The sequence below is a fragment of the Carassius gibelio genome, chromosome A21 (assembly GCF_023724105.1).
Source record: "Carassius gibelio isolate Cgi1373 ecotype wild population from Czech Republic chromosome A21, carGib1.2-hapl.c, whole genome shotgun sequence".
NCBI lineage: Eukaryota > Metazoa > Chordata > Actinopteri > Cypriniformes > Cyprinidae > Carassius > Carassius gibelio.
Window position 1 is genome coordinate 19,203,961 of NC_068391.1, and position 13,443 is coordinate 19,217,403.

The 13,443-nt window shown below is 37.6% G+C and overlaps 1 protein-coding gene across 1 annotated transcript in view; it reads right to left on the reverse strand.

The window, feature by feature from the left end:
• Nucleotides 1–3,502: 3,502 nt before the first annotated feature.
• Nucleotides 3,503–13,443, reverse strand: part of LOC127942327 (gamma-aminobutyric acid receptor subunit beta-4-like) — a 57,707-nt gene continuing 47,766 nt past the window's right edge. Inside the window, exons 5-9 of the mRNA XM_052537995.1 lie at nt 11,632–11,714; nt 9,030–9,167; nt 7,861–8,013; nt 4,114–4,370; nt 3,503–3,520 (exon numbers count right to left, since the gene is read on the reverse strand). Coding sequence (XP_052393955.1) covers nt 3,503–3,520; nt 4,114–4,370; nt 7,861–8,013; nt 9,030–9,167; nt 11,632–11,714 — 649 coding nt within the window. The remainder of the gene's footprint in view (nt 3,521–4,113; nt 4,371–7,860; nt 8,014–9,029; nt 9,168–11,631; nt 11,715–13,443) is intronic.

Sequence of the window (13,443 nt, forward strand, 5' to 3'; positions counted from 1 at the left end):
GACACTGATTGATAAATCAGAGCTGTAATATCTGATACAAAAATATATCCACATCCTTTTATTTGTGCAGTCTCATCAGTTAATAGCGGCTGACGCGCAAATGATAATAAACGTAAAAGTAAATGCCACCTAGAAGTCATGCCACTTTCACATCTTTTCTCATTTGACAAAGGCAAAGCAAAATCTTATTTTCCAGTCTTAAAAAAATAAAAAATAAAATAAAAATAAAAAACTGGTCCAGTTCCCTTGAAACCATTAAGAGAAAGGTTTGCTAATGGTGCAGGTGGCATTTTCAACTTATCACTACACTTGTCTACAACACTGCACTAGTAGAGGTGGATTGATATTGTAGCTTAGAAGGTCTGATCTACATTGTAAATTCACATCTAAACACTATAGATTACATGTGTATGCCTAACCACTCTGCCTTTGAACCTTCATTGACAAAGGATTGCAGCATCTTGAATGCCTACTGGGAGTCTCAACAGGCCAAGGCATCCCCATAACTCTCATAATAGCTAGGGTTTCTCAAGAAAAGCACTCTGACCTCCATCTTCTTTTAGTGCAGATTTGCGCTTAACTTAATTGCTACACTGTTCATGCAACTGTGCATGTCTTGCTTCGCACTTGAGAGCACTGGCTCCCTTGCACAGGTGTTATGGTCGTGCTCACAATAACACATATAATAACACAATAAGTGGAAATCCTAGGAACGTGCTTCTATGGTCATCTGCTGACAAGTAACGTAGGACCTTTCAAGTACCTTGAGTTACATCCTTCTGTACTTTCAGATTTCCCTGACTCCTTTGTTTCTTCATGGAATGAGTGATCTGTTGGCGATTTGGTGGCTGGTCCACATTTTACCGAGTGTTGGGAGTTCAGGTGTGGGGGTTGAGAGCCAAGGGACTGTGCTGATCTCTGAGGTCTGAGGCCAGCTCAGGATATCCTCCTCAGGGAACTCAAGCAAATCCTGGGCTCTCGTGTTCTCAAACCACTACTGGACCCTCGTCACTTTTAAATGTCACCTTGCTCAGTTATTCAGCAATTCAGTTCTCATCCACATCTTCAAGAACTGTTCCAACATTGCTGTGAAAAGCAATTGTTGGGATGCTTCTACTCTCCTCTGAGTATTGCGACACCTAGACCCTACCACAAATGAGATTTAAATGAACATGGATGGTAGATGAATTGATATATGGATTTAGGCGGGAGTTTGTGGTCACCTGGAGATAGAGAAAGATCCTGCCACCTCAATGTCAAAGAAGCTGAGGTAAATCATAATGAGGTGAAGCCCAAAAGAAATGGTGGGTGGTGAGTCAGAGGTCTAAAGAGAAATGGATTATAGGCCTTTTTGGTTGTCACTTCAGTTCATGGCTTTTATCGTACATGTCATTTTGCCCCGAAAAGACTCAGAAGCTTTTTTTTTTTTCCTGATTATGCTGATGTCATCCATCTTTGAGATTCAATCCCAAGATGCGAAACGTCAGAGCTGTGGGTGGGTCTGCAGTGCTTAAAGTGAAAGGTCAAAGATCAAGGGTCATTCGGCCCTCTTTCACTGATTGATGAACTGAGGACACATCCTTCAGGTTTAAGACAGGCACATTTTAGAGAAACTAAAAACATCAGCGTATATCATTCTCAGGATGGATCACTACAATGACTGAATATATACAATATCAGGTCACACTATGGTTTGAGTGGTTGACTCAGATAAAAACATGGTCACATCCCCTGTTGAATACACAGTAATATTTCCTCTCATTATTTTTTACATTTTCAGATAGTTGGACTTACTTCAAATCCAAGTTCTAAAGAAACGTTACAGCTTACTAAGGGTTTTCCTCCATTCCAAACAACACAACGCTCTACAAGATGTTAATGAATACTGTATCAATAGAACAGATGAAATGCACTAGGAACAATAGTAAAGAAAGAACAACAATACTACCTGACCATGTCAATAAGGCTACGGGATGAATGAATGAATGAATGTACTCTTATATATATTAATGAACTACCTCTAGAACATGTTTAGGTGAACCCCCCAAAAATATGAGTATACCATAGCTCAATAATGAAAGGAAGGAGAATCTGCAAAAAAGAGAAGACAGAAAATGAAACATACTGACTCAGGGCAAATTCAAGATGGCCGTCCAGTGTAAACCATTGACCAGAGCTGAGAGGTCCGATAAAGAGAACGCTTGTCACTTGTAAAATCAAGGAATGACACATAATAATTCCAAAAGAGGTTGCTGTACAGTGTAGAAATGGACATTTCCGTCCGTCTTTTCCATGGACATGGGGAAAGCAGTGGATTGGGTCCTGGGGCCTGCTTTGTTGATGCCCCGGAATGCACAAGCCACTTCTGAAGTCATGAGCTGCGGTTGGGAGAAGTTGATTACAGTATCAATAAAAAGCAGATGAGGCGTTCTTTTTCTCATCTTTTCTTTTCGCAAAAATATCATGCAGTCTTTAGTTCCGTAGCCTCGAACAGGGGACTAATGTATGCTGTTCATTGTTTGTTTCAGAAGGAAAAGAATTCAGATACTTGAAATGTTTCTTTCGTATTATTCTTAAACATTCAAGTCATTCTGTATAATACGTTTCTTTTTTCTTTTTTTTACACACGCATGTGTATATAGAAATATAATATATAGAAATATGCATATACATATGTATCAACTTTTCATATATGTGTACACATATTTTCCAAATGTATCAAAGCCAATTTAATGTGCTCTCAAAATATGGCCCATGTTTCCTAAGGGAACACATATCAATTCACATAATACAACCAATAGATAAGGTTGAAGAATCCAAAAGTGATAGGAAAAATGACCCGGGACCACTTGTCAATGGTGCTAACATCCGCCAAGTTAGGGATTTTGAGCTTCAGCTTGGACGAGCGCCTTCTTAGCCGGCAGTTGGCACGACTGCGCAGGGCGCTGCGGTCCAATGAGTGGTGGCTGAACCCATCCCGTGAAGCCAAGGGCTTGCGGAACTGCACTCCGGAGCTGTCAAAAGACATGACGGAGTTCCGTGAGTCACTGACGCTGCTGCCAACGTCGGACGGCATCACCTCATTGTTCATCTCCAAAGTGGTGAGAAGAATGTTTCCGTAAGCATCCACCTTAAGACAGTAAAAGACAGAGAAGGGTGGTCATAAGCAGCCACAGGAAACGGACCGTCCTAATTACTACATGCACATGCAACAATAGTGTGATGTCACTGTTACAACAAACTTTACTTGGGAAGAGGAAACTTTACGAGAATTATTCAGAATGTTAAAATGCATTAACACAAAGTAGTAAATGACAATATTTCATCAGCTTCTGATTCTAAATTTGCATTTTTGATATGATTTCTAAATGGATGTACCCCAACTTTTCTTTGTTCCTCGAGATACAGATTTCTTCTCTGTGTATATGACCTGAGGGTGTTGCTTTGAAACGGCGCTGAAATGGAGTCCTTGCGATGTGAAAGAAAAAAAATGCAGAGAACATTAAAATGCCCATATAAACTGACAATCAAGAAACAATTTTCGAAGAATTCAAAAGTGCATAAATATGAGGGTGAAGAAGAAAAAGCTTGCATAATAGACAAAGACACAGATACTTTATTCAGTCAAACTCTCATTACTCTGGTTTAGTAACTGAGCTTAGTCCACACAGCTTTTATATGTATGTAAATGGCTGACACAGTTTGAGAAGGGTCTATCTCACAATACATTACGGTGCTTGGATTGAAAAAGAAGCCTGCGGCAAGACGCAGACTAGATTCTGATAGCATGATGACAATGTAATTTGTAACTTTCCAAGCAAGAGAAACCTCTCTTATTAATGAAATGCAGCTTCAATCAAATGAAATTCGTCATTGATTAAGTAAAGTCATGGTTAATGGGCTATTGAATGTTCGTTTTTAGCAGTGAAGTGAAGCGATTCATTCAGGCAATAGTTATTTTGATGTGAGAAGTTGTTCTGCTTACAAACTAAGTGAATACATATTCATTTAGACACGCATGAACATTGTCATTGCTTATTAAATTAATTTAAATTAGCTTTTAATTAGCACAAAAATGAACTGTGCAAATGGTTTACAAGAGACCTTGCATACCTGTTCCCTCAGACGCTTCTCCTCATAACGGGGACGCTCGTTGTTGGCTTTGTTTAGCCTTTCGTTGATCTTTTTCTGCTGCTGGGGTCCCCGTCCAAAGAACACGTAGTTTACGAAGGCATATTCGAGCAGGGCCAGGAAAACAAAGACGAAGCAGCCCATGAGGTAGACATCAATGGCTTTCACATAGGGGATCTTTGGGAGGGTCTCCCTCAGGTGGGTGTTGATGGTTGTCATAGTGAGCACCGTAGTTACACCTGCAAGAAAGCCATGTTAGTCACTTCAATGAAAACGTTAAACGTTCACGCGACTTGCGTCAGGGCTTTCATGGACCACTTAACAAGGTCGACATACTCCTACTCTAGGCCAAAGTTGAAATAAGACATACCCAAAAGACATTAAATGGGTCATATGATGTGATTTCAGTTTTTCCTTTCTCTTTGGAGTGTTACAAGCTCTTGGTGCATGAAGAAGATCTGTAAGGTTGCAAAGACTAAAGTCTCATATCCAAAGAGATATTCTTTATAAAAGTTAAGACTCTGCCATACCCCCCCCCCCCCCCCCCCCTAAAATGGCTCATTCAAACATGACCCCACATCTCTATGTAACTATGTGGAAATATTTGTGGAATGCCGCCCACATGTTCAAGCAAAGAAAAAAGGCTTGGTTTCAGTAACCGCAGTGTTGAAGCAGCCATGTCAGAGATATGATGTGTGTATCTAGGTGAATGCAAAAGCACTTTATTTGGCCTTCTGAAAGTAGATGCATTTAGGAATTTAAGATTTAAGATTACTTACAACGGAACAGCAACGCATTTTATGGACGACTGTTTCGTGAAAGTATAATAGGAGGTAATTCTGACTTTACTACAAACAATCTGGCACTTCTGAATCAGCTACTGGAAGTATGTTTTGTTATTAGTTTAAGTATTTGCTATTGAATGTTCAAATGTGGAGTTTTGCATGTCGTATGTGTTTGTGTGTGTGCACTTGTGACACTGTGGAATCAGCTGTCTTAACCGTCTGTGGCTTGTGTACTGCAAACACATAAGAGCTTCATCATTGTGTCTGTCACACCACTCTGTTCCTCTTTCGGGCTTGAACTGATAGTAAATCTAAGGACATTATTAACCGTCTTTACATTTATTTTGAAAGATGAAGCTCGTTATTATGGAAAGGGGCGTTACATTTCCGACGAGTGCTTGTGGTGTTCAGCCAATCACAATGCACTGGGTCAGTTGGCCAATCAGAGCATACTGCACTTGTCGGTAGGAGGGACTTTGAGACAGGCAGGGCTTAGAGGACCTACAATTGTACAGTATTTGAAAAATGTGTTTTTTGAACATTAAAGCATGTCAACATATTCTGCCATTGCAAATACACAAAATAATGATCTTTAAAAGGCATCATATAACCCCTTTAAGGTGAAATAAGACATGCTACTATGTAGTAGCAGGGTGGCCATGTGCGCCGTTCATCTGGCACACGTCCTGGCCAGGATTTTAATATTGCCTAAAACATCCAAAGCAGTTTGACCACTAACATGTAGGTATTTAACAGAGATGTATAGTAACGAAGTAGAACTACTTCACTACCGTACTTAAGTACTAAAAGGCGGTATCTGTACTTTACTAGAGTACTTTACAAATCATTCCATTACAAACCACTGCCAGAATTGTAGATGGCAGGTTTGATGAAGCTGCCACATCATTGAGCGAAACAAGCGATTAAGAAGACTGCGCGTGCTGACTGAACTGCTGTGAAGAGAGAAATGAACACCGAGCCGAGCCAGATAATGACTCGTTCACGAGTCAAGAACCGGTTGCATCGGTTCTCGGATGACCAGTAACGTTAGTTCTTTCTGACAGTTCGATTCAATAAACCAGTTGAAGAAAACAGTTCACCGATTCTTTTGCGCTCGATGCAATGGCGTCCTTTTCGTTGACTGCACCTGGGCTCATAACATTAACACAGAATCAGTTCAGAATCAATCACCAAAAGAATCAGTTCGGTTCAGACGCTCTGTGTGTCGGTTTGCTTCACGCTAAATCACACATGCGCAGTATCATCAGCTCCTCGGTTCACGAATCGGACGCGTCTGACAGAAACGGTTCTTGACTCGTGAACGAGTCATTATCTGGCTCGGCTCGGTGTTCATCTTCAGTTCTCTCTTCACAGCAGTTCAGTCAGTGTACTGTTTGAGTCAATGAATTACTCCGGGATATTGGTTTGTTTTAACTCAGAGGGAGTGTCAGACACATTAAACAAGTTAACAGCTTAATTAATCTGTGGATTAATGCGTATTGGAGACGCGAACTGTTTAAAACGATTCAGTTCGATTTGGTGGACTGTTTCAAAAAGATCCGGTTACATCAAATGATTCGTTCGCGAACTAGATATCACAAATTGCTTTGTTTTTAACTGTCTTACAACAGACACGGAAGAGAAGACTATGCTGAATAAAGTCATAGTTTTTGCTATTTTTGGACCAAAATGTATTTTCGATGCTTAAAAAAATTCTAAATGACCATCTGATGTCTTAGGGGTTTGAAACAACATGAGGGTAAGTTATTAATGACATAATTTTGCAAATTGGGCTAACTAACCCTAGTAACCGTTTTTTGTTTACAAGAAGTTACAGTCAAAGGAATTGTGATTGTCCTTTAGGTTAATCATTTGAAATAGTAAAAACAATATGTTCAAACTTTTGACTACTTTATTTAATAGCTACATAACACAATACTTCTACTTTTACTTTCAGTACTTGAGTAGTAAATTTTAAAATAGACTACTTGCAATACTTAAGTACAAAAAATGTTGAATACTTTAGTACTTCTACTTAAGTGTGGTGCTTAAAGAGCACTTCAACTTCTACTCAAGTCACTTTTTTGATAGAGCACTTGTACTTTTACTCAAGTATTGGTCTCTAATACTTTATACATCTCTGGTATTTAACATAATCGACCGATCTTGAGGCTGCGTGTGAAAAGGTGAGATCTACAGAAAACGATCAAAGCTATGCAATATGTACACGTATTTATTCACTTGTTTGACTTGAAGTTTTGCTGCACACCGATCAAAAAAGACACCAGAATAGGTGATCGAGCAATTCGAAAGCATCAGGAGCCATCTGCTCTGCTCCCTAGAGCTTCCATGAATGTCACACAATGATCAACCTGGATATTTTAGGCAATATTAAAATCCTGTCCAAACGTGTCCCTTATGAACATCGCATATGGCCACCCTACGTAGTAGTCTAGTAGTAAGGTTTCTTGTAGAACGTGACAGTATATTTTGAGCCTGAAATAACTGAACTCTTCATTTTTTAAAACAAACTAAAGATTAAAAAAAAAAAATCTTCTAAAAGAGAGAAAAATTCTAGTGATATATTGCATTAAAAAAATATAGTATTTAAAATATAGCATAGTTTCACAAAGCTTTCTTGTCCTAGAATGCTTTGGGCTGGTTTGCATAGTACCTGCATCACTCACATAACAAAACTTTAAGCAAATCTTCCAGTGAAATCAGTGGCAAATGGAGTCAAAGCTGAAACCGAGTGAACTTTGAGCATCACATAAGCTTAAGGCTTTGCTCAAGTTTATTGCATTGGGGAATATTCACGCAGCTCATCATGTTTGACAAAAAGTAGAATATAAGATTTTTTTTTTAGCAGAAGACAACCAAAATGATTGATACAGTTTTATACAGGAAAAAATAACTTCCTGATGAGCAAAACGTTAAAGGTTACCCAGGGCCACACGAGCAGCAGAGGCATCATAGTTAATCCAGAAGGAGACCCAGGACAAGATTGTGATCAGGATGGAGGGCATGTAAGTCTGCAGGATAAAGTAGCCGATGTTTCTCTTGATGCGGAAACTCAACGACAGCCGAGGGTATGAACCTGAGGAGACACGAGTACACAGCAGAAGCAAACAAATAATAAAAATAGAGATGTCAACATGTAAGTGATATCACAAAAGAGCAAGCACAGGAAAAAAATACATCTACAATTTGCAATTGTCAAAGTCTGCACTTTGACAACAGTCGTTTTCCCATTTGTTCAGATGGAGCATTTAATTTCCCAAAAGCAATGGATTCCTTCCCAGGGACTAGTTCCATTCCAATTAAACATGGCAGAAAGTCGCAAACATGGCAGATTTTTCTGAAATTCCCTTCTCAGCAGACAGTGTCTATATTCCTCTGAGAATTGTCACAAAAGCCTACAGTGTCTTTTTTTTCCCCATTTAGCTTTTTAATACAGGGAATTTGAGAACGAGAGAAAAAAACAAATCAATTATGTAACTGAAGAGCATGTCCTGTTAATGTGTAAAATCTGGTGTGCGGTTTAAGACAACTGTAAACAGCATGTTTCAAGAAGCCTTTCCAAAATTTTTTTAAAACTGTGCAGTTTTATGTCAGGTGTGGTTTGAATAACTGACTCATTCAATTGATTATTCAAATTGCTATGGCTATTTATTAACGTAAGAATGAATATTCTTGCTCATTCCCTGTGGTTTCAATCCCACTGCGGTTTTTCAGAAAAGGATGCAATAGAACAAATTCCACCGGGAGCCTTTCAGCAGCAATTTTATCAAAGAGAAAGGGAAATAACTTGATCAAGCTGTAATTTAAATAGCATTTGAATATGAACGGTACCCGACGCCAATCACAACAATATTGTATTATTATTATTCACTCTTGTTTGGACACCTCCCCGTGAATCTTCCCATGAAATAAATAAGAGTGCTTACTAGCAAGAGTACTTAAGATGATAGCCGCATTTTCTATATTAATATAAGTTGAGCAGTGCATTGCGATAACCTTAAATATTCAGTGAATCTTATTCACTGCATTGTTCTAAGTGGCCATTTAGTGCTGGTATTAACCCCATTTTACATGCAAGGGATTCGTCCATACCTGTAGTAAACCTCACTTCTCTGGACACAAGACGTAGCTCCACAATGGAGAACTGAGGCAGCTCCAGTTTGTCCACACCTGTCACGGCATTGTCTCCTCCTTGCCAGAAGAAGACGATATCATCTGTGGTGTACCCATCTGCAGAGATTGTAGACAGTACAATAAATGTTTAAATAGAATGTTATGTATGCATCTTATACAATAATTACACTGGACAATGCCAGTTTTACATCTAGCAGACAGGTCTCAGAGATGTTTTGTGCAATGAAAGCTGAACTGAACAGAGCAAATTACTGTAGGTTATTTCCTTCATCAGTGGTGACAAAAAAAAAAAAAAAAAAAAATTGGTTTGTGTTTAAACTGGTCTGCATTATGTGTCATTATCAGCACTGTTAATTGCACACATAAATGGTTCTGCTGTGCTAGATGGTTGCTGCGTTCAGTTTCATCAAACATTTTAGAGTTTAATGTGCTTTTGTATGACAAGCCGTGTCATAAGGAGAGAATGTGGCAAGAGATATGCAAATTAAGTGTTTGTCATTTCAAAATTAGCTAATTAAAATAAATATCAATAATAATCCTCTGTCTCTGCTTTTCCATCCTCTTATATATATATTATTATGATGCAGTTTGTTGTCACACAATGAAAAGCATAAGAATGTTTGTTGTAAGTTGTAAAAACCTTCTTTAATTCAGACAAATTATGTAATATAGACAGACATTTCTTCTGCTGAGTGCACAATTTATGAAATTAGACCATTTAAATTTTACTTACATTTACTTACATTTCACTGCTGGCCATATGCTCTCCATATAACCATGTATGTGACAGATACAAATCTTGAATCTTGAATCACACAAGAATGGCTTTATACACAGTTTAAATGCTTTTGTGAATAATTTACACAAAATTAGGCCATTTATGCAAAAACAGTTTTTTTTTTTTTTTTAAATTGCATGTATTAAATGAGACGTAAGACGATATTTATGATGGGTTTAGGCAATGAATGCAACAATTTACATGGGAATGTTTTTACAAATAATCTGTGCATTAATGAACATTTTCTGCATTGACTGTGTTTTAAGAATGATTTACAAATAAACTTTTTCTTATGTTTCATAAATGTAGCCCACAGTGCAGTTAGTGACAGCTAAAGAATAGTTATCGGGATAGCTAGTTTTAGTATAAAAAGTAAGGAAATGTTGATACAAGCAAATCTAAATAAAATAAAAAAAATGTCATGCCTCAGCAGGCTGTGACATCTGACCCACTGATTGGCATGAAACACTGTGAATGGTGTAATCATTCAAAAAACTAATCTATCTATTTGACTGGGCTCCTCTTATGTACCCGTGATAGACAGGGCACACTATCCTGGTACGCCTGACTGATCGATAGTGCAGGGCACTTCATTGATAAACCACCAAATACATTCAATCTTACCTACCTCTGTCAAATGTGCCATGAGCCCTCAGTGTCAAACCCCTACAAGATCATTTATCACTACTGACACCCAAAGACAGAGTAGGCAGGACTGCAGATGTGGGTGATTGCTCTATGGGCTTAATGATTACGTTTGCTTACATTAGTATCTGTGGAGTGGGACAGAGATAAGAAGCAAAAGTGAAATTGATGAGCTGGATGAGTTCAAACTGCTGTTGTCCATGGTCATGGTTTCTTCAAGGTGATGTGGTTAGAATCTGAGTTAGAGTTGGCGTTTGTGCTGTGTAGGTTGTGAGGATGATTAATGAAGATTAGACTATCATGCCGGTGATGGGGATTCTTATTCATTTTCTCAAATGTGTTCTTTTAAACAGTTTGTTTAAATGATCTAGTTCAAAGGAAAAATCTGTTCATTGCATAGCATCTGATTTCATAGCTTGTCATATTATGACCTACAAGAAATCCAGTACAGCCACAACGAGATTGGAACACATTGCTGTTTATCATGTTTTTTTCTTTCCTACTCTTTCCCAGGATTTTTATATAAACTGGGTTGATTACTTACAAATTGTATTCCGTTACTAATTACAGATTCCATTATGAAACCTGTAGTTAGTAATGTAGTCTAGGTTACTTATTTTAGGTAATATATTACTTGTTGGATTAGTTTTAGATTACTTTTTTTTTTCTTTTCTTTTTTTACCTACCATTAAATGTACCATACTGACATGAAGCAAAGGGGTTTCCCAAACTAGGCTTGTGAGCTCACAGTTAATTTAATCATAACAAATGTAAAATAAAAATGCATGAAGCTAGCATAAAACCTTTCAGTTCTTTCTTTTGACATATTGCAGATGTTGCTACAACTAAATATTCTGGCCCATGAAAGTTGATCAAAAATGCTGGTTGTGGCTGGCAACTCTGGGGGGGTTATCTAAACGTTGTTTTAAAAAGGGTATTTATTGTAATTTAAATTTTCATGCTTTTGCTGCCATGATTCATCTCACAAAAAAAGAAGGTTTTTTTTTTTTTTCAATTCACCATGTATACGGAGAAAGTTGTGTAGAACACAGCAAATTATGCTCTCTATGGGTGTAGTACAGTAGACATCTAGAAAATATCCAGTATGTGTACGTGTTCACATTTCCTTTCACTTACAACTCTCAATCTCCAGGGTGCAGTTCTGTTCATCGAGGGGGTACCGTCTCAGGTCCATCATGCAGGCTGCTGTAGTAGTTATTCTGGAGAAAGGACAGCAAGAAAAACAAGGAATGGGTAGAAGAAAAGAGTGAGAATGAGAGACACTGTTACCTTGGGAACCTTTAGGAAATCACAGCTTAGCATTGACTGCACCACGTGATTGGATGGGAATGATTGGAATCTATTCTCTTATTCAAAGAAAAAAAAAAAGAGAAAGAAAAAAGGATGAAAATGTAATTATTTGATTGTGTTGAGGTTTTGGATATTGACTGGTTGTAAGGTGAGATAGATAAAAAGAAGAGAAATATATGAAATGAGAAGCAGAAAAAAATGTACACACACACACACACACACACGTTTGTTTTTGTGAAAAGTGGGTTCATCGCATAGGCATACTGGTTTTTATACTGTACAAACTGTATATTCTATAGCCCTACACCAACCCTACACCTAACCCTCACAGGAAACTTTGTGCATTTTTACTTTCTCAAAAAAAAAAAAAAAAAACTCATTCTGTATGATTTATAAGCGTTTTGAAAAATGGGGACATGGGTTATGTCCTCATAAGTCACCCTCTCCTTGCTTATTAATACTCAAATGTGAGTTAGTAGACATGCAGGTGCAATTTTATTTATTGTCAACAGAATGTTCAAAAGGGACCATCAAAATAAATTGTTACCATATATTTTTTGACAAAAATCACAAAATATTTATCACAATTAAGTGTTGGGCTGCTGTGATGCTCAGAGTCTTGGGCCGCAGGCATGATAACATCATAGATGGTGGGCCAGTTCATCACATGGTTAGCTTGAGAAACATTGCATACTTATTTATCAAATCAGACAATGATTATTCGTAAAAACAAGGAAAAAACAAAACAAAAAAACAACAACAACAACTCTGAAACGTGCTAGCCATTGTGTATGTTAGTTTATTTTCAGTGAATTGGCCAAACTGATTTACAAATTGACCTTTTTTATGTGGACTATTCTTAATTTTTTTATGTTGCAATAGGATCAGTGAACATATTATATTATATTATATGGAGCTTATTTCTCAAAACATTGCACATCTGAGAAAAAAAAAAAAAAAAGAAAAGATAAAAAAAAATAATGTTAAATTAAATGTGTCACTTGCCATTTCTTTGTAATTGTCTGTGAAATTTACTATTTATGAGAACTGTTTCAACACATTTTCTTCAGTGCAGATGAGATGCATGAGTATTCTTAATTCCCCTAACAATAAAAAATCATTTACATATGCAGTATATCCAAACCATATTTAATCATCAATATGTCTTATTCTCCACTGACCTCATTCTCTTATCCCATTCCTCTAGTCTGACATGCTGGGTTTGGGAATTATTGGAGCCACAAACTCAGTGCTGACTCAGTCTCTCCAAGGACCTACTAGCTGGTAAAATCTGATGCTGACAGACGTGTGCACTTTAGTGAACAGCTCTGATGTATGGAGTATTGTGATGGTCAAAAAAGATCATTCAAGACTGTAATCTATAAAGTGACAACAAGGGATTCTTCAAAGCTGCATGGAATTCAGATTAACACCAAGCCATAACTAGATACACCACAAAATGTTATCAAACATATCTTTTCCGTTTTAATCAGAGTTTTTGCCCTAACCACCCATGATGACTAACGGTAGATTGTAGTTTCAGATGTGACATTGCAGCTGAAAGCTAAGGTGCTGATTGGGTTTTATAAAATATAATAATGGTTTAATTTAAGTTTGTAAATCATTGTGTTGACAGCA